We start from the raw sequence: 22,099 nt of genomic DNA, 5'->3' as shown, positions 1-22,099 counted from the left end.
GTCCGCTTGACGGCGCCTTTGCGACAGCAGTCCTCACTTGACGGCGAGGAAGCCGGAAGCCACAGCCGCCGCCGTCGTCCCCTCCCAGTCCCCGCCCGCCGGGTGCCGTGGGAGGTTGACAGGTCGAGGCGGGGAGGCGGCGGCGGCGGCTGCAGAGCCGGGCGCCCGAGACGGAGACCCCATGGGGAACGCTTCGAGTCACAGCAGTGAAGACGAAGCGGGAGCCGCCGGGGGTGAGGGCTGGGGCCCGCACCAGGGCTGGGTCGCGGATTCGGGCACGATTCCCGGCCCGGGCCCCGCGGCCCCGGCGCTGCCGCCCGCCGCGGCGCTGCTGGAGCCAGCCCGGCTGCGAGAGGCGGCGGCTGCGCTGCGGCCCGCTCCGCCCTTCGAGTCTCTGGTGTCTAGGCACCACGGCGCTCTGTTGCGCTGGCTGGAAGAGCGGCTGGGCCGCGGCGAAGAGTCCGTCACCCTGGATCAGTTCCGGGAGCTGCTGGAGGCTCGCGGCGCTGGCTGCTCGGGCGAGCAGTTCGAGGAGGTCAGAGCTGGCTGGCGACGGCGGGGGCAGGGCGGTCCCCCCCAAGGGCGTGAAGGGGTGGGCGGTGTCTTTGGAGAGGCCGGGCAGGAACCCATAGGATCCTCAGGTTCCAAGAATGGGAGCATGGGGTGCCGGGACCCACATGGGACGCTTCCAGCCTGTTCACTCCGGGAGATGGCTACGAATCTCTCTAATCGTTACTAGAGGTGTGGAAAGCCTAGAGTAGGCCGTCCTTGCTGTGAAGAACTGGACAAGCCCAGATGCCTTTGCTTGTTGTAGTACAGACATTTGTGCCCTTGCCTGACGCTGGATCGCCTGCTCTCTGGAGCTTCCTGATCAGGCTCCAGAACAGTTTAAGGGAAAAGGGATGTAGCAATCAAGGGAGTGGCAGTGAAAACCATTCTGTTTTACCGACAAGTGGCTTTTTGCACAGCACCTTCTGAATCCAGTGTGGGAGCCTGACAAATGTGGGAGGAGAATAACATATACTGGAAAAACTCATATTCTAAAGGCCATTCTCGTCCTGCAAAAATTTGCTTTTCCAAAATACACGTTTGTTTTTAGATCCTTGAAGAACCATATTTTAGACTTACTTAAACCTCCATAGAACTGATAGGCAAGTACCAGGTTTCCTGTGAATACTTGTAATTATATAGTCTTTGGCATAATCACTAATGTCATCTCTATTAAATCAGTAGCAGCAAATTGATATGGTAACAAAATGTTTTCCTTGGAAGGGATCTTAGGAATTATCTGTACTGAATATTTTAAGAGTTAAGAAGAGAACCGATCCAGGGTCACCCAGTGAGTCATTGGCAGAACTGAGACTGTCATTCAGATCTCTTAATATTTGTTTGTCTTATGTCCCACTCTCTCCTTCCTGAGACCCTATTTCATTAACACCACAATGTTATAAGAAACAGGTGCTTAATTTGTGGAAATGAGTAAGCCATGTAGAATCTTTAGTGTCAATGAAGGGTGAATACATAAAGCAGTGAAGTGACAGTACCTATAATGCCATTAAAAAGTGATGTGCACTCTAAAACCAGAGGCTTCTAAAATATTTTAAGAATGTTTTCCTGTACTTGGCCAGAATCCAAATAATGTGGTTTATTTGGTTCTTATATTTTCCTTTAAACAAATACCTTTAAGTCACCTCAGCTGTTGAAAACAATGATCATATTAGTTAGTGATGGGTCTCGATTCTTTTTTTTTTTAATTTTAAGAGAACACATACTACTTTCCACTCTAGTCCTAGGAGTATTGTGAGAAAATGAAGCAGTGCAGAGAGCGTTCTGCAGATCTGCTGAAGGAGTTGACACATTTTGGAATTGTCCAGAAGAGAATGGAGAGAAACACTATTTACATTGTGAGAGTGTCTGACAGGAATAGAGCTACAGGTGGAGTTTAGTGGAGTCCTCTAATGTGAGATCAGGAAGTCCTCAAGGTGTGGTCCAGAAATCACTCAAGGGCTATGACGTTATTCATTCATTCATTAAGCAAATATTTGATGGGCCTATACTGAGTGCCAAGCACTTGGATGACTTGCTCCTAAAGAGTATGTGGTACTGAAAGAGACTCACGTTAACCCGGCAATTATCGGTGTGGTGAGTATTATCCAAGGGAAAGCGTAAGGAAAAAAATAGCAGGAGTATTTAACCTCATCCGGGAAGTGGAAGAAGACTGGCCTGAGAAGTAACATTCAGATTTGAAGGATGCAAGCACACAAAGAGCAGGAGGAGTTAGTGTTTCACGCAGAGGGCATCGCATGCACAAGTCCAGAGTCCAGAGAATGGAGAATCTGGAAGGATGGTATGATGTATTAGGGTTAGGCAAAACTGCTTCAAGGGACAGAAAACTCAGTGCATCAATGCTTTACACAATAAAGCTGCTTATGTAAGAGTCCAGGGTTGATATGGCAGTTTCACAGTCATCAGAAATCTGGCTCCATCCATCTTGTGTTGTCATCCTCTGCAGGCACCTTCCACTTGGTGATCCAAATGGCTCCTTCAGCTGTCACTTTTCACTTTCCAACCAGCAGGAGAGGGAAAAGGGAAGGAGAGGGCCACACCTCCTCTCTTAGGGGCATGGCTCACATCCCATTGGCCCAAACCCAGTCACATGGCCACACTTACCTGCAAGGGAGACTGGGAAGGAGCCTTATTTCCTGGCCATTTATTCAGCTAAAAATCAGGATTAGGATTCAATTACTGAGGAAGAGGGGAACAGGAGATTGGGGTACAATGATCAGTCTTTGACTCACATGGCTGGATCATAGAATGCAGGAGGAGGAGAGCAAGGCTAGAGGAGTAGGCAGGGAGCAGATTGTAAGAGTCCTTTGCAGCCTCTTAAATAGGAGTTTGGAAACAGTGGAGTTTTAAGCAAAGTGCCGTGATAGTTGTGAGAACCAGTTGTCAAAGGGCCGCAGGGTGGACCCAAGCAGTTAGGAGGCTGTTACGACAGTCTGGTTAAGAGACTGGGTGGCTTGGACTAGGGTGGTGGCAGGTAAAATGGTATGAAGTGGACAATTTTTGAGAGCTGTTTAGGAGGTATAAGAATAAGCAGTTCTTGAGACTTAGGTGTGGGTAGAGGATTAGAAGGGGAAAGGAATCAAGGATGACTCCAGCATTACTGACTGCAGCAATTGGAAAGATGATAGTGCTGTTTATTGGGAAAGGAAGCATCTTCAGGAAGGGAAGACCTGGAGAGGGAAGATGAGTTTGATTTGGCCATGTTGAATTTAAAGTGTCCATGAGACAGCTAAGTGGAGACATCTCTTAGGTGTTGGGTATATGAGTCTGGAGCTTAGGAGAGAAGACTGCACGAGATATGGAGTTATCTATTTGCACATTGGGGTTTCGTGAGACAATAGCTATATCGTTTCCTCTTATTCTGAGGAGAGTTGTTCTTTTTTCTTTCAGTGACCAAGAGTGAAAAGATTGTGCTGTATAAGAATTTAAGTCCTTTAGAGGTACTTTATGGACTGTTTAACATAGTTAAATTCGGAGGTCATTCAGCCACTGTAACTAAAGAAATTTATGGGAAGAAAAAGCTGTGAATGGTTGTACCTTCCTTTTGTGAAACAAAAAATCATGATAGTCACATATGTGGCAAAAATAAGCATTAAGGAGTCGTAAGTACAGCAATAAGAACTGGTGATTTGTAAAATGTTCTGAGTTCTTATTTTATTTTTATAAAAATCCCTGGGACAATCTAGAGCTGTGTCACAGGGTATTAAGTATCCAAACACAGAACTCACAAAAGGTGTGCTCGAAAGTCTTCTTTCACATCTGTATAATTATCTTAATGCACCCTCTACAGCATGTTCAAATATATGGTGTCTGATAACTTAGGCCAGCCACGCGGGGCAGGTCAGTGACAACAGCCACCGGACCGAGGAGGAAGTCGAGGACTCTGCAGGGTTCAGCGACTCACTTAAGTAAGATTGGAAATTAAGTTTTGGCACTAACACTCAAATGTGGGTCTTCTGACTCCAGATCCTGCCCCCTTTTTCCTTTAAGGAACTGATTCTCTTTATTTGTTATTCTTTAGTCTCAAGAATACATAATTAATTCTTTAACTTTTCCCTTCATGCTAAGGGAGGCCTGGCATGGGTAATCCAAATTGGAGAAAAAGCATCATGTATTTTTCTTGAAGCCTGTTTACCTTTATTAGATTTAGAGCTTGGGTTGCTACTAAAATTTGGTGATCCCTCCCCGCCGCCACTGGTTAGCACTGATTAATTAAAGAGAGCAATTCTGACTCAAAGTGAAGGCTTGATAGCCTGATTGGGATAATCTCACAGTGCTTGTCCTGTCTGTAGGTCAGGAGTGATTATGTTAGTAATATCCGAGAAAATAAGTATTAGCCATGCATTTGATTCTGTACTTTACAAATAAGTCTTTGTAAAGTCTAAGTCCTTTGACTTAGATAAATATACATTTCTGTGTCTTAGTTAATTCTACATCTAAGCTTCTGAAAATGCATTGTGATATTCTAATACAAGTAGAAGGGTTTTTGTGAAATAATAACAAAATTTCTTTATAGTAGCAACTAAAATGGTGAGTTAGTTCCCTTCATTCACTTTACGAGAGCTAGCAAGCTGTCGTCAGTGTATATTATGTATTATTATAATGCTAAGCGTTTCCAAGTTTCACATGTGCCATCTTTGGGCTCCTGATTTGCATAGCTATCCATGTCTACCCAGCTGTCTTGCCTTCACATTCCTGTGAACTTAGTTGCTTGAAGTGGTGTCCTGTAGCAGTTCTTGGGAGTTGTACCATGGACCAGAGTCTGAAAGATTATCATTTTATAGTACAACACACCTTTTTTCATGGTGGGCGTGGTCCACAGAGAAGGACTCTTTGGTTTGCTCACAGGGAGCCACACTGAATTGACTCCTATGTAGAAGAGGAAGAGATTTAAAATTAAATTCTTATTTGACATCAGAATTTAGAGATTAGATATTTGTGCTCCTAATATGCTCTTAATACTGCAGAAAATCAGGTAGACTCTAGGGCAGAAAGAAGTGCTGAACAGAGGATGACGGCAGATGGCTTTAAGGTGGGATTTTATATGGATGGGTCTTATTTGATTAATTTACCAAATTAGCTTTGGTGCCTACTTTATGAAATTCATTGGGCTGTAAACTCTGAGGGAAAGACCTTTTTTATGCATTTATTTATTTTCTTAGCACAGTCCTGGCTCATAGCCAGTGCTCAATTAAGTGTTTTCCCCCATAGTGCCCTCAGTTTGATTTAACAGATTGAACATGGTGCAGTCCTCCTTCTCCAACCTCGTATTTTATATTCAATCTGTAACCTTTTAAGAATAAGATATTTCTTGACGTTGGAGGAAACAAATATAGTTTTAGTGAAAATTAAAAAGGTTCTTAGTCACTGTTAGGTTAGAGGAAATTTGGAGAAGAGTACCTTATTGGGGTTATCAAGTCAAAGTATTAATCCACTAATTTAGAATATCTCTGAGCCCAAGAACTATGCAAATAGAAATATCCAGAAGTAATTCGCTACCCTTTCAAGACCCAACGGTGAGGGACGTATGTCTGCACCAGGAAGATGAAACAGACTGCAGGCGTTGCTTACCCTCAGCTCAGAGCCTGTGGGGCTCCCCCGTGCCTGAGGGACCACGTCTGCATTCCTCTGAATGGGTTGGAGCCCACAGGCTGGCCTGTCCCCCTGTCTGACCTCATCTACCTCTGTCCTCCTGCACGAGCTCTGCGCCCTAGCCAGTGGGACACTGCCTTGTCCTGTGTGTGAACCTTGCTTCTCTCAGCTCTTCAAGATTCCCTGCCTTGGCACCATCACCTGATCAGGACCAAGCCTTTCTTGTGGCGTGATTCAGATGGCGTCTGTTTAATGGTGTTTTCAGCCCTACCCTTGAGGCTCTTGTTTCCTGTTCTGTACAGATCGTTTGGCACATAGAGCACATTGTCTGGTCTTTTTCTGCAGCTAGGTTGTGAGGCCCCCCAGCCACCTGCCTGCACTGCTCCAGCACACAGGAAGCTTTCAGTATGTGATGGCCATTCATGGTGGTGAGGCAGTATAAAAGAGAAAGCTCCTGGGTGAATTGGAGGTTATTTTGGCCCTGTGTGCTTTGCAGGGGGGAGGGGTGAAATTCATGACCCAAGAGAGCTATGGAGGAAAGGTCACAGCTCTGTTTTGTCTTTCCCTGATTTCCAGAATACCACTTCATCATGTGCTGTCTTGCTTTAGAAACTTCGGTGGCTCCCCATTGCCTTCAGAATCAAATGTTAGTCTAACATTTAGGTCTTTATACTTTTCCACTCTTATCTCCCAGTGCTCTTTAGCCAACCGGGTCTGTTCACTCTTTCCCATATATGTGGGAATTTTGTCCTTTTGCTCCCTTTCTCCCCGCTTCAGCCCTTTGCTCTGTTCTAAGCCTCTCCACTTTCAAGGACCACAGAGAAACATTTAACAGTAGCATGGAGTTTGGGAAATGCTTCACCAAACCAAGGCTTGAGAAGCTGGAAGAATTTTCCAGGCAGAGGAAGAAAAGGATATTCCACTTGAAAGGTACAGCATGTGCAAATGTAGTGAGGTGAGAGAGAGCATGGCAAATTTGGGGAATGGTACTTCTTTGGTGCCTAGTCTAGACTCTGAGTTGACTGGGACCTTAGTAACCATTGCAGACAACCTGTCCCCTCCCTTTCCCCATGAAGGCATCCCTTGTGTAACATCCTGGACAGATGTGTAGTTAGCCCGTTAACAGTATCAGTGAGTTGGCTGCTTTATGAGTCTACCCGTTCCTCTGTTCTTTGGACTGAGCTGGAGCCTTGGGCCCTAGAGTCAGCCTGTGTGGGCTGTGTGGGCAGATCCTAGTTCCACCCTCCTTGATAGACTTATGTGATCACTCTGTGTCTCAGTTGCCTCACCTATGAAACGAGCGTAATAAGTGTTTCTACCTTATATAGTCGGTATGAGGATTAAATGAATTGGTTCATGTAAAGCATCTAGAACAGTTCCTGCACATGCTTAATGCTCAATAAATGTTGCTACGAGCGGTGGTATTACTTTTCTCTGTTGTTCCAGCTCTGCACTAGGATTGATTGCTCCATCTTTGGTGTGACAGCCCTTTCAGTACTTACACATGGAATATAGATAGTCTTACAGAGGAGTACACTGAGGTTAAATGGATAGGTGACCCTCTCAGCCAACAAGTGGCAGAACAGGGACCAGATCTAGATCTTTTGACTTGTGATGTTTCTTTCCTCCCAAGTTGAACCCACATGCAACTTTACCTATATCAGCCTGGTGCGTTGCGTTCTGCTGGTCTGAGCCCACACTTCTAGTCTGTGATGATTTTGGCACAGTCTTATGTATATACTGTGGTCTTGATCCCAGTAGTAGTTAAGGAGGTTAAACAGGAATGGTCTGAGCCCTGTCCCATGCTGCCCTCAGCCAAGGCAAGTGGGTGGAAATCTGCAGTCAGCCAACTCACTTTTCTGTCTCTTGTCTGTAAGGTGGATCAATAACAGCCTTCTAACTAGATTGGAATACCAGTTCTTTGCAGTTTACTAGGGATAGTCTTGTTCGTGAAACATTTGGATCCTCACGACAACCCATGAAGAAAGTTTGGGCAGGAAGAGGAGTTGAGACTTAGAGAGGCCAAGGGTCTTGTCCCAGGTCTTGTGGAGAGTACGCAGTAAATCTGGCCCCATACTCAAATCCAGATTTCCCTTTAGTCTGTGTGAGACTTCTTACCTCCACTCGCTGCCTGGCATGGTGTCTGCACTCGGCTGCTGCCTGAATTGCTGCTGTGTGGATGGCAAAGCACACAGCAGGAGTGAGAGGGAGAGACCTGAGTCAGGAGAGGAGGAGGAAGAATACAGCAGATCAGGTTGCTGTCTGCACAGGTGGGTGTTGGCTCCCTGGAAACAGGGGGCTTGCTCTGTTTTTGGAGAGACAAAGGTTGACTTGCTTTACTTTGCACTGTTAGACTAGACCTGGTGCATCCAGTTAAGTTTTGAGCCCCATGTTCCAGAGCAATGAGTTTCAGATTGCCCCTTCAGTGGCTTGGAAATATATTTAGTGAGTGTTACCCTGCATGTTAAAAAATAAAACAGAGTAGAATGGAATAGAAAATATCAGAGTACATTATATCTAATAGGAGAAAGTATTACATTGTCTCCCGAAACTTTTATATCAATTATATGTACACAGAGTCATGATACAAAATGTATTTCTTATAGTGGATTAGCCAATGAAACTTGAGAAGCACTGCTCTGAGGTTTATTGTCAAAGTGGAGGGATCCCGGAGGGGACAACCAGGATGGGAATGAGACTAAAACCATACCAGATAGAGAACTGGTTGAAGGAATGGCGCGTTCAGGGAAGCTCAGAGGACCTGATCACTGTTTTCAGTGGTCTGCGGGCTGTTTGGGGGCAGAGGAGGAGCAGAGGGGGAGCAGAGGTGTTCTGAATGGCCCCAAAGGATGGTAACATCAGGGAGGCAGACTTCCATTCATTATATAGAGAAGAGGGTTGTTGCTGTCAGAACTGGCCAGAAGACTTGAGATTCCCCTCACCAAAGTGTGTCACAGAAACACTGGAGAAGGGGTTCAAGCAGTACAAAGGGATATATTTTAAGAGGTTCGTAGGTCCATTCCAATATGAGAGCTCACGTAGATCTTGGCTGAGTAGCCCCCTCCACCCTTAGTATTCTCCGGTGGCCTCATGCTGCTCTTACTGTAAGACCTGAGCCCCTCAGCCTGGTTAGCCAGGCCCTCTCTGTTCAGACCTCTGTCCATCTCTTCGTCTCTTGCCCCTGCCTCCATTCCAGCCACACCAAGCATGTCGTAGTCCCCACAATTTGCTGTGTACTTAGTATCTATGCTCACACTCTGTCCCCTTTATCCAGATGGCCTCCCCGTCTTCATATGCTTGCAGATTCCTAGTTATTCATTAAAGCTCAGTTCAAGGTTCATTTTCACAGGGCTCTTTGCCCTGAGCACCCCTCCCACTCCTAGGTTTCTGGCGTCTGGAGTGTCTGTTAGCTCGTGGTTGATGCGTGGGGTCTCAAATCGTACCAGGATTCAAATCCCAGCTCCATCATTTACCGGTACTAACCATGTGGCCTTGAACAACATACTTAAGCTCTCTGTCCCTCACTAGTAAAGGGGTAGTATCGACCTTTAGGGTTGTTGTGGGAAATATGAGTTGATCCAGGTGAGGCGCTTAGTATTCTGCCTGGTACCTGGTAAATGGTCGGGGAATATTAGCTGTTATAGTTGTTCGTGCTATTACTTCTGCTATACTTATTACATTGCTGCTGTTGGTTTACAGATTTGTCTTCTCCTAGGCTGTGAGGATTTTGGAGGGCAAGGACTATGCCCGGCTCACCTTAATGTGCACAGAGCCAAGCCCGGGATCAGGTCTGTAATGGCTGCTATCAGTTAGTGTGGAATGAGTACATGAGTAGATTAGGTTCTGTGAAGTCCCGTGAAACAAACTAGATGTTAAGTGTTAGATTTTAAAACCTGTGCATTTCTTTAAGTACAATTTCTGAGTGTTAGGAAATTACGTATTTATTTGGTGAAGCTGTTAGCAACACTGTTCTGGTTTTCTTTCTCACCCAAAATGTCTTTGTTTTTGTTTGTTTGAAAATTCCTTTTATCGTATTCATTGACTATTGACAGATCAACAGAGTCTGTTAGAAATAGCAAAAATGTCCCTATTTTTATAGCCTTGCTCATATAGAATTTTTATCAGCAGTAAGCAGCGGGAGTTGAGTGGGAGGCTGGCAACCAGCAGCACTCGAGCTGCAGGTAGCACTTGAAGGGCAGAAGTTTTGGTGGAAGTGGGGCTTGAGTGCTACCTGGGGATTTAGAGAGGGCGAGTCTCAGTTTTAAGGTTGACACTGAGTTAACGTGGGCAAAAGGCATTGAGAGCACATTTTATAGATGGAGGAAAGAGATGGGGCTAAAAGAGAGGTTTGCAGCACTTGGTCTGCAGACTGCAAGGAACCCAAGGGGTTATCTCATAAAACGAAGGAGAAGGGAGTCCTGGTGAAGAACATGAGCTCTGGAGACCTGGATTCAAATTCTAGCTGTGGAACCTCGGGCAAGTTGTCTGACCTCTCTGTACAACTATAACATGGGGAGGTTAGTAGTAAGTCCTGTTACTCTTATGAGGAATAAATGATATTATGCACAGTGCTTGGAATTTAACAAGTGCTCGTAATTCAGAGCTTCCCAAACTGTATGTTACTGCCAACTGAATGGGTTACAGCTGCATTAATTCTCTCAGACTTTGAGTCATACAAATATTATTTTCTCACTATGCCATAATGTGAAAAAGTTGGGAAGTAGCTGTGATCTGGTACGGTAGTGTTCACACTGTGAGGCCTCAGGGCAGACAGAGGCTGTGCTTCTTTTCCACCTCCCTGCTCACCCATTGGTTCCACTTTTTGTATTAGGGTTGTGCTTATAATTTTAAAAAATTAATATTTAAAAATTCCCGGGGCTGGCCCCGTGGCCGAGTGGTTAAGTTCGCGCGCTCTGCTGCAGGCGGCCCAGTGTTTCGTTGGTTCAAATCCTGGGCGCGGACATGGCACTGCTCATCAGACCACGCTGAGGCGGCGTCCCACATGCCACAACTAGAAGGACCCACAACGAAGAATATACAGCTATGTACCAGGGGGCTTTGGGGAGAAAAAGGAAAAATAAAATCTTTTAAAAAAATAAATAAATAAAAATTCCCCTTTATTATTGCAAAAGCAACATATATAGATTGCCCTAATACCACTGTTAACATCTTGATATTTATTCTTTCAGGTCTCTTTTTATGCATATTATATATCTTATTATAAATGCATATATTAAAAATATATCTATGTAGTTTTTTTTTGTACCAAGATGGAAAGTGCATATTTGCCTTTTTTTCAAACTAGCATGAGATCATTCTCTAATATTCTTTTGTAGCCTACTTTTTTTAGTTAATGGTCTTCACTTTTCCATGTCAGTTCATTTCTGTTTAATCTAATCCCCGGTCCGTGTTCAGATGTATCCAGTTGTCCCAGAAATCTCCTTTTTTGGCTGATATATCCAGTGTGTGTAAAAGTTTATTTAGTAAGAGGAAGTATTCTACTGCTTTAAAGAAACATTTTTAAACTACTTATCCAGTCCATCTCATGCTTGACGTAGGTACTCTTTAAAATTTTGTTTTTTCTTTTTATCCCTCACACAGTGTAGAGTCCGTGAGACTTGCATGAAAGCAACGGTCCCCTGCTCTCCTACTCCAGTGTCTCGCTCCCCGAGAATAATCCCTCTTCAACTCTGCTTCTTTAGTATTTGCCTCTGTATCACCACATAACGTGTTTATATTACTTCTTCTTCTTCTTTTTTCTTGATGAAGATTAGCCCTAAACTAACATCCTTGCCATTCTTCCTCTGTTTTATATGTGGGTCACCACCAAAACATGGCTGACAAGTGGTGTAAGTCTGCTCCTGAACCCACAAACCCGGGCCGCTGAAGTGAAGTGCACTGAACTTAACCACTAGGCTACGGGGCCGGCCCCTATGTTACTCCTTTATCAGTTTTCAGTTTTAGGCTTTATCCATCTTATTCCCACCATAGAAGATGCGTCTTTAGTTGTCTTTCACCTTCCTGTCCTTGCCTAAACCTGCACATCTTCTGTCCTCCCAGTGGACTTGTTTCAATTTTGTTTAATTGTTCTTGATGTTTATGTCATTATGATTATGTAAATTCTATATGTAACTGAGTTGTGTAGTATTCCATGATTACTTTTCCTTTGTCAAACATCTTTTTATTTTCTCTGGATTAACAATTGAATTGGTACCCTTCTTTTGCTTAATTTTTGTCTTTTATCATTAATTTAATCTCAGATTTTCTGCCAGTTGTCTAAATCTCTTCTAACACAAGCATTTGATATGTTCAAACACCTGGTGTTCTCTCAGTTTCATCTTCTCTAAGTTCTGTTTCCCAGAGCCTTCCGACCTACTTGACTCTGGACTTAGTGTTCTCTACGTCTGCTGTGCAGGTGTTGTCTTGGAATCTCCGTCGTCCTGGGGATTCATTTTCTCTCTTGGTCAGATCCTGTTCTTCCTCTTTCTGGCATATTTCTTCATTCTGGTAGCCAAATCTTCTAGTAGCTTTTTGAATAAGGAAGCGTTAAGTAGTTCATTTTTTGAGAACTTTGCATGTATAAGAATGTCTTTATTTTACTCTTTCACACTTGCTGGTATTTTGGCTGATCGTTGACTTCTGGGTTAGAAAGAGCCCCCCCAGAATGTTGAAGGACTGCTCCCACTGCTTTCTGGCTTCCAGTGTTACTGCTGAGTCGGTCCCATTCTGATTCTTGACCTCTTACATGGAAACTGTCGTCTCCCTGGAGTTAGAAATTTCTCTTTCCTCTCGATGTTGTGAAATTTCATTAGGATGTGCTTTTATCCATTGTGTAGAGTATTCAGCCTCTTCATTATCAAAACTCATGTCCTTCAGTTTGGGGAAATTATCTTGAATCGTAATGATTGTGATTTTTCTCCCCTCCATTTTCTGCGTTCCCTTTTTCTGGAACGTATACTGTTTGGATGTTGGACCTCTTGACCTAGTCTCCTGATTTTCCTTCTCTTTTCTTTCTCAGTTCCCATCATTTTGTACTTTTGCTCTACTTTCTGGGCACTTTAGTCAACTTTATCTTGTGGCCTATTGAGATTTATCTTCCAAAATCTATTGTGATTTTCATTTTGTCATGATATTTTCATTTTCAAGAACTTGTAAAAGTTTTCTGAATTGCCTGTTTTTACTAATAGTGTCCTGTTCTCTCATGATTGCAATATCCTTTTTTGTTAGATAGTGGTGGTAGTGGCTACACAACTCTGAATATGCTGAAAACCACTGGATTGTACACTGGAAAAGGGTGAATTTTATGTTCTGTGAGTTATATCTCAGTAAAGCTGGTTTTAGAAATATCTTTTAAAATATTTCTCTGAAGATACTAATCATAATCCTTTTGATGTTTTCTTTTCCTTGCATAGTCCTTTCTTTTCTCCAAGTTGCATTTTTTCCTGTTTCATGTTAAGGCTTTCCTCAAATGTCTGGTGGTCCTGGGCTGTCCACTCATCTCAAAGAGTGTGGCACTAAAAGGTGGATGCTCAGTGCATGTGGCTTGTTGACTGGGGAACCTCACTGTGAGATGAACTGGCTGGGCCCTTTCATTGGGAGCTCTCCAGTGCCAGGATCTCTAGGTCCCTTCTCTTGGGCTTGTTGGGTGCCCCAGAGAAGACTCTTCCAGTCTCTTGCCTGGAGGGTGTGAGACTAGCTGCCAGCATTCTGAGAGCTCTAGGGGAAGGGTGAGTCTTAAACATTTAGTGTGGGGCTGGCCAGGTGGCGTAGTGGTTAAGTTGGCGTGCTCGTCTTCAGCAGCCTGGGGTTTGCTGGTTTGGATCCTGGACATGGACCTATGCACCGCTCGTCAAGCCATGCTCTGGCAGCATCCCATGCAGAAGAACTAGAAGGACTTACAACTAGGATATACAACAATGTACTGGGGCTTTGGGAAGAAAAAAAAAATTTAGCATGTAAATCTTAATCCCCTTGTTTTCAGTGTAGCATTCACACTCTCAGCTGTGCCTGGTATTTCCTAGTCCAGAGACTCTTCTCTGTATTACTCTTTCCAGAGAATCAACTTCCCAGGCTTCTGCCGAGATTGGGGAGAAGATCTGGGTATCTGGGTATGGTTTTTTTTTCAATGGAAATTTTTAAACATAAGAAAGTAGGGGCCGGCCCTGTGGCCAAGTGGTTAAGTTCGCGTGCTCTGCTTCGGTGGCCCAGGATTTCGCCAGTTCAAGTCCTGGGCGCGGATATGGCACCACTCATCAGGCCATGCTGAGGTGGCATCCTGCATGCCACAGCTAGAAAGACCCACAACTAAAAATACACAAGTATGTACCAGGGGGATTTTGGAGAAAAAGGAAAAATAAAATCTTAATAAAATAAGTAAATAAGAAAATAGAGATAAGAGTAGAAAGAACTCCCATATAACCTACTAGCCAGTTTCAATAATTACTAACTCAAGGTCAATTTTATTTCAGCTAAACCCCACCTACTTTCTCCTCCAAATTGTTTTGAAGCAGATCTTTTTCATCCACAAATATTTCGTTTCACCCATAAATATTTCATTATATGTCTCTAAAAGATAAGAACTCTTTAAAAAAAAAATCACACAATCCCACTGTCACCCTCTTCCCCTGAAAAAAAAAAAAAAGCGAAAATCCCCAATGATTTCTAAGATCAGCATTTATCCAGTGAGTTCTGCGTTTTTTGTTTTTTAATTTTTTTGGTGAGGAAGATTGGTCCTGAGCTAACATCTGTGCCAGTTCTCCTCTATTTTATACATGGGACGCTGCCATAGCATGGCTAACTGCTTTTTAAAATAGTCTTTCTGCCAATTACATCCACTCTCAGCAGCACCTATTGCCACTCACTCTTCAGTCTTTTGGAGTCCTGCAGTGTGAAGCAGCTTGCTTCTCAACTTTACCCTGTCCCAGCTTAGGATTCTGCTTTCTTGGGCTGACCAACCTGGTGCTACTCGTTCGTCTGCTTCCCAGCTTTCAGAATTTTGTTGCTGTTGCATCATTTCCTATTCTCTTTGTCCTTGTGCTTTAAAAAAATAAATCCCTTTATGATATTGTCTTAGTGGGGTTTCAGGAGGGAGCAGAGGTGCATGCATTTGTTCAGTATGACTTCTTTGAACACTCCTGATGGCTTGTTGTCCAGCTGTTGCTCTGAAGCCCTGAGGGATGGGGTGAGCATTCCTTCTCAGAGCTTCCTAACCCATCTTTATACCCCGCTGATAACAGACAAGTCCATGTTTATGATGAGCTTTTCCTCTAACTTCTGACCTTAACTTTGACTGCTCCTTCCCATGACAGCCCATCAGATATTTGAACAGAGGGATTCTGTTCCTCCCAGTCATCTTTTCTCTGCACTAGAGATTCCATGGCCCTTCAGCTCTTCCTCACAGGGCGGTTTCTAGTCTTCCCTCCCTCATGGTCTCTTTCCTCTAATCTCTTCTATTTTGTTTCCCTTTGTAGCTTCCAAACTAAACTCAGCTTTCCTGATTGAGTCTAATCAGAAAAGAACACAAGGCTATCTTCTCTCCTTTTGAACATGATACTTTGATTAGTGTAGCCTTCGATCCTATTAACTTGTTGGATAATCTTGTCAGCTTGAGTAGAGGCCAGAAGAATGCTGCAGTCCATCTCTCACATGTTGCCTCTGAACTCTGTCCCCCATCCTGCATTTATGTCTATGGTTTTGGACCCAAACTCAGGAATTTGCTATGTTCCTATCAGAGGTCTGTGATGGAAATAGGGGTATTTGTGTCAGTCATGAAACCTCAATGGGACATTTCCATATTTCATGAAGGAGGGAAATAAAGAAAAGGGGCAGGAGTTTTAAGGAAGAGAGAGGATTACTTAGAAAACAGCATAGAAGTCTCCTAAAGTGTTCCGTAGTGAGAGATGTCTGTGAGTTGAGTGTATCGGAGCCACTGATGAGGGAGGGATTGAGACCTGGGGAGAGGAGGCAGTTGCTAAGCAAGGAAAGTCTTGTAGGATGTGAGAGGGAATGGGGTCAGGGACACTGGAGGAGGTAACATAGTGGGTTAGAAAGGAGAAGGGGAGTGCTTTGCACTGCTAATGTGCTTTCACTCGGTTGGGCCCTGTTCAAATGTTACGTCATCCAGGCAGCAGCCTGTGAGTTTGGTAATATTTGCTTCATCTTTCAGATCTAGAAGCTGAGGCTTATGGAGATAAAGAAATGTGTGTAAAGTCTCATAGCCAGTAAGTGACAGAGCAGGATTTAAACCAAATCCCATGCTGTACCCAGTTCCCCAGATGCCCACCCTGGGCAGGGAACAAGTTAGATTATGTTTAAAGGTTACTGAAAACAGGACTGAGGAGCAGACAAATCAAGTTAGCTGTTGTGTCCAAAGAATGTTTAAAAGGAAAAACCCAGCGAAACCTGAGGGGCTACTCTAAGCCAGTTACTTCTCATTGTAGCGTTTTATTTGGCACTTTGTAACCAGTTGAAAAATTTTGCAGTGGTTGCTTTCTTCTGAAGTTGTTTTGGGGAAGGGGAATTACGGAGGGGAGTTAAGTCTCTTGAAGGAGAGATGAGATGAAAAAATTGTGTATACATATGGTAGTACTTATATGCATGCGTTCTGCAAAGCACACTGGGTTACCATATTGAATTTATTTATTCTTTGAATGATATATATGGGCTCTTCCCGCACACACCCACACAAATCCACTGGTCTTGAGAACTGTAAGAAAAAAGAAAAAATTATTCAAGATTTAGAACAGACCTGATTTTCTTGCATCTCCTGTGTTGTAGGCCTTTGCCCAGTTTGATGCCGAGGGTGATGGTACAGTTGATGCTGAGAACATGTTGGAGGCCCTCAAGAATTCCAGTGGAGCTAACCTCCAGGGGGAGCTGAGCCACATCATCAGACAACTGCAGGCCTGCTCTCTTGTTCCAGGTGAGGCTCTCCTCTGAGTGCTGAAGGCTACATGTCTTCTTCACTCTGTGAGCTGTGAGCTCCCTGAGGGTGGGGCCCTTCTCTTTTATTTCTGCTGTGTCCTCACATTTAGCATATTTTTTGGCACATTGTAGGCAACCAGTGTTTGTTTTTTTTTAGAGAAGTTATCACTCTGAAATTTAAGTAAGGATAAAAATAGATTAAAATTAAGCAATACTTCTTTATTGTACTGACGAAGATACTTTGTCTGTGTTTTTGTATGGTTTCTTTTGGGGGCTCAGAAGATAGAATCAAATAAAATTACCCCCCCTTTTTTTTCCCCAGTGAGAAAACAATTGAGTTTGAAAGGAAAAACACTTTGCATATCATCCTTTCAGTCTCACTTTATCTTATCTAAGAACTTTTCCTGCTCTGTGCATTTGGTGTCCTACAGCCCAGCCTAGAGCCTAGCTAGGGCAGCAGTGGAAGCAAAACAGATTTGATGGATACGTAAATGTACGTCTCACTGCCCTTGACCTCTCTGGCTTACTGCTGAGGGTGTATTGAGCTAGACAAGGGTGGTTTCTGTATATTAATGAAAAATGCATATTTCCAGTCTTCCTCAAATTGTCTTCAATTATGTAATTTTTTATAGAACATTATAGGTAGTCTCTACATGTTAACCATTTTCCTACTCATGGCAGTTAAAATTATGGTTTGAATTATGTTTAGCTAACTTATATCTTGACATTTATGTATTACTCCCACTTTTGCATTACCAGCATGTGGCTAGCATCAGGAGCTTTATTGCTTTATTTAACACCTCAAAGAGATGTTTTGGGAGCCTTATTTAGATGTTTTGGGAGGAGAGGAAAGGAGTGGAGACCAGGGAATGTACCAACAGAATACTTAGTGCTCTGTTGCCCTGGGTAACTGTGGGGAGAGGCAGAGATGAGGTTAGAAGCATCCGGGGTCCAGATCCCAAGGCACTTGCAGAGCAGGGTTGTGACTTAGGACTTTCTACTCAAAATTTTCTATCAACAGCCAACCTAAAAGAATTGTTTTATCACAGTCTTAGGATGAACCTTGGTAAACTGAGTGGGATTTTAGTTTCCTAGTCCCTTTTTCTAACCTAGACTGAAACTTGTTCCTTTTGTATCTCATTGTATGGGTGCTTAGTGTTTCAAGAGAAACAGCCCCTTTACTAAATTCATTGCTTCTTTCAGCATGTGGAAAACATTTTCCCATTCCAAGAATCAGTCTGGTTTTTCACATGTTTTGTGAGCAAATCAGTGCAGCATCAGCAGTGTCATAACGTGAGGTTTGGGTATGACAGCGGGAGTCTGCTAAGAGAAGAGAAACTAAACGGAGGGCAAGGGGTGGCAGAGACTTTTGAGTCTTGGGAAATCAAACTGGTGTCTCCAGGGTTTGTGTAGGGGCATAGTTAAAATGGGCTGCTTTAGTGCAAAATTTCTCCTCAGCCTCATGTTTTTTCTTAAAAATTAATGCAAAGTTTCATTCTGCTCTAATGTAATCTCTTTGGTTTACATTTACAAACAATTTCTCCTGTGGACTTCTGGAGTCTTGCTCTAGGTGCTGCTTTCATGGGTGTGTTCCGTTTGTGAAAGTTGGTCAAGTGATACAATTATAATATATGTACTTTTTGTTATGTATGTTATGACTCATTAGAAAGTAAAAACAAACAAAAAAAATTCCCCCCAAATCTACAAGTGTATCTGAGCCCCAGGAAAAGCTGCTATGTTTAGCCTCTTCACTTAACCCTGGGAGTCCTCTGGGCTATGGGCACCTCAGTTCAAGGCATATTATTGTAGGTTATGAGGAGCTGTGAAAGGACTTTAAACAGGGGTGGACGTGGTCTGTTTTGTGTTTTTGTAGGATTACTCAGGTTAATACCAGACAAAGGTAGCCAGGGGAGCCACTTAGGAAGTCTGTGTAGGTGTATGAACAGGAGATGTTGAGGCCAGGGCCTGGGCGGTGGCCAGAGGGGTGGACAGATGGGGCAGACTCCAGAGGAGTCACACTGGAGAGAAAAAGCTGGCATGGTGGAAGGAGCGCTTGGAGGCCGTGCAAGGGGCTGTTTCCGGTCTACGCCTGTTTTGTTACTTGGTGTGTTGCCTGAGCCTCATTTTCCTCAGTTATGAAACAAGATAGCAGCACCTTTGGTGCTTGTCCTGCACCACCCCCCACTTATAGTGAGGCCCGAATGAGATGACGCATCTGGAAGTATCTCATAAACTGCAGCATGCCATCGGAAACTGTGGTCAGGGTAGTGGTTGTATCATCATTAGCATTGTCTTACATAGTTTAGTATAAAAGCAGTTATGTTTTCACTCTCTAATGCAATAAACTTTATTCCTAGCTCATATTCTTTATGCAAAACTTCTTTAAAAACTTCTAGTTAGTATTTAAGTGCTTATAAATTTTTAAAGCTTGGAGTGAAACAGATAATCGTTATTCTAAGTCTTCCAAAATTCTGTTAAACTAAAATGAAATTAATTTTTAAATTGAGATTACCTCTGCTTTGTATCTTAAAAACTTGTTTAGATTTTTAAATGAGTAAAGCTGAAAATATCAATGAAGATTACTAATGGCTGCTTTTAATTCAGCCAACTTAGATAGGCCACCAGGCAGGGGATGTGGAAACTATTGTGGTGGGTTCCTGAAAACATCAAAAATGGATTTTGTCTGCGTAGGTTTCATAGACATATTTTCAGAGTCCAAGGAGGGCCTGGGTGTTCACTCATCAATGATTCTGCGCTTCCTGCATCGCAATCGGCTCCCTAGCGCAGTCGTCCCCTACCCCATGTTGGACCACTGCAATAACGTGTGCACCATGAGGGCTTCTGTTCTGAAGGAGTCTCTGGATCAACTGGTACTAAAAGAAAAGGGTATGTATATGTGTGTGTGTGTTGGTGGGGGTTCCTGAAAATGCTCTATCATTATTTCTTCCAAACATAGTATTTACTAATAGGATAGGCCAACCCTTCTACCTGCCTTTACTTCTGAAAATATAATAGTGAACAGTTTGTAACCTAAGAATGTGATCTGGGAGGCTGGCGTGGTGGCAAAGTGGTAAGTTCATGCACTCTGCTTCGGTGGCCCCAGGTTCGCGGATTCGGATCTGGGGCATGGACCTATACATCACTCGTCAAGCCATGCAGTGGCAGTGTCCCACACAACTGGTTTCTCATCATTCAGATCTTTGCTCAGATATGGCTTCAGGGAGGCCTTTCCTTATTACTCTTTCTAATTAACCCCACCACTCCCTACCTTCTGGTCTCTATCACCTTTGCAGGTTTAATGGTCTAAATGGCACTTACCATTATCTGAAGTTATAGTGTTATTATTTACTTGCATTTGTCTGTCTCATTCGACTCATTCTCCTTAGCCCCTAGAACTGTGCCTGCCATGTTAGGTCTTCTATGAGTAGTTGTTGAATGAATGAGGAGGGCCACTACAGACTCACTTAGTGACGGCAAGAGAAGTTGATAAAATGAATAGACAGTTCCGTGGACCATCACAGAGTCCAGAAATAGACCCAAGTACATGTGGGAATGTAGTACCAGATGTAGTCAGCCTACAAATCATGATGGAAAGGTGAATTAGTCAACAAATGGGATTAGGGCCACTAGTTAGCCATTTGAAGAAAAAATAAAACTAGGTTCTTAACCCATTCCATTCACTAAAATAAATTTCAGATGGATCAAAAACTTAAACTGAAAAGAAAACTGTAAGAGTACTAGAAGAAAAGAGTTCCACTTTGTAAAAATCCTGACATAGGAAAACCTGTCTAAGCAAGACATGAAACTCAGAAACTACAAAATAAAAGATTAATAAATTAGACTGTATGCACATTTAAGGTTCTGTACTGCAAAAAATATCATAAGCACAGCCAAAAGACAAATGACGTTCTAGGGAGCAGAAATACATTTTGTAACGTATTATGACAGATTGCATTTTTAACTGACTCTGACCTTGGGCAGTTACTTAACTCTCTGCACCATAGTTTCCTTATCTCTAAAGTGAATTAATGCATAGAAGATTGCCTGGCTCACAGTAAAAACTCAGTAAATAGTACCTATTACATGTGTTTATATATACATTATATAATCTACATAAAATATATAAATTGATAAGCCTTGTGACCCAGTCGAAAATAGATGAGGGTTGGATCAGGTCATACTCAAAAACACAAGTGACTTACAAACAGGTACTTAAAAAGTCTCACTCATAATTAAAGAAATGTAAATGCAGACCATAAGACACCATTTTCTTCTCTTGGCATCATTTTGCAAATACATAAGTCATTTAATTATTATACTGTAATGAGCTCATGGAGCAATCCTTGGCCAATTTCTGTTTTATTTGGGTTCTTTGGAAGGAGATTTTAAGGAACATTTATTTTTCTAGGGTCAAAGTGCCAAGCATATTTCTGTTAGATACTTTAAATGACTCCTTTTTCTTTTCCTTTGTGGAAGAGATGTTGTATGATTAAAACTGATTTTCCCCACAGAAAGCCCTGGAGATCTAACTAGAAGCCCAGAGATGGATAAACTCAAGTCAGTAGCAAAGTGCTACGCTTATATAGAAACGTCCTCCAACTCTGCAGACATTGACAAGATGACAAATGGAGAAACGTCTTCCTACTGGCAGTCAGATGGCAGTGCCCGCTCACACTGGATTCGGTGGGTGGTATAATGCCAAGTCTTGAGTGAAAGTCCAAGAAAATTACCTGCTTTCTTTCTCTTATCCCATCAATGTGTTAAAAATAAAGTTATTTTTTAAGATTTCAGAATATTTTCTACTTAACTGCCTAGTATTTTTCTTGTTGTAAGTGACTATCTGTGAAGGTGCTTTAAGAATCAAGTAAAAAGAATCATAAAATCATGTAACCTGGTTCATATATTCATAAACATGAGTGATTTCTTTACCTGGTATTTTAAGGGAGAAAATAGCATTTGACTAGTCTTTTTAATACTGACTTCAGATCTTTTTCAGTAGTTTCTCAGGAAAATTAGTATCACAAGGGGCAAGTACTTTTCTGATGGCAGATTTGATTTTACTTTTTAAGATCCTTTCTATACATTTAAAAATCTATATGCAACTAAGTTGGCCAGTTTAGAAGAGGAGGAGGGCATGGGATGGTCAGGGAATATGGGGTGGAATTGATGATAGTAAACTGTAATATTTCCACAAGTTCTGAAGCTGCTATCTAAATTTTCACCTGTCCCTTCAGAGAATGGGCTAATTTCAGTTGGTGGAAACAGAACTAATTGTCCTGTTTTCTCACAGAGGATATATGTGACCTTTAACCGTCTAATTTATAGATGAGAAAATGTACTCAGTTCTTTGGATGCAGGTTAGAATTTGCTTCTTGCCAGGTAAAAGGATTTTGTTGGAATGTTCATATTGTACTTTCCTTCCTATGCTAATAGCTTAAAAGGAAATATAAGATTAATCTTGAACTGAGAGGAATTTTAGAGGCTTGGCAAGATCATAAGGACTTTGAAACTGATAGCC

The 22,099-nt window shown here is 42.8% G+C and overlaps 1 protein-coding gene across 3 annotated transcripts in view; it reads left to right on the top strand.

Annotated features, from left to right (window-relative positions):
* Window positions 1–37: 37 nt before the first annotated feature.
* The window catches only part of ZZEF1 (zinc finger ZZ-type and EF-hand domain containing 1), a 112,715-nt gene continuing 90,653 nt past the window's right edge, over window positions 38–22,099 (top strand). Inside the window, exons 1-4 of one of the 3 annotated variants that reach the window (XM_070560963.1) lie at window positions 38–535; window positions 16,435–16,579; window positions 19,273–19,467; window positions 21,093–21,264. In XM_070560963.1, the coding sequence (XP_070417064.1) occupies window positions 182–535; window positions 16,435–16,579; window positions 19,273–19,467; window positions 21,093–21,264 (866 nt within the window). In that variant the 5' untranslated portion in view covers window positions 38–181. Of the gene's footprint in view, window positions 536–9,378; window positions 9,447–16,434; window positions 16,580–19,272; window positions 19,468–21,092; window positions 21,265–22,099 lie in introns of those variants that run through there. The other 2 variants (XM_070560960.1, XM_070560961.1) reach the window with 2 other exon arrangements.

The sequence above is a fragment of the Equus przewalskii genome, chromosome 10, assembly GCF_037783145.1.
Source record: "Equus przewalskii isolate Varuska chromosome 10, EquPr2, whole genome shotgun sequence".
NCBI classification, from domain to species: Eukaryota; Metazoa; Chordata; class Mammalia; order Perissodactyla; family Equidae; genus Equus; species Equus przewalskii.
Note: the sequence above shows the minus strand (reverse complement) of the source record. Positions and strands in the feature narration are given on the sequence as shown.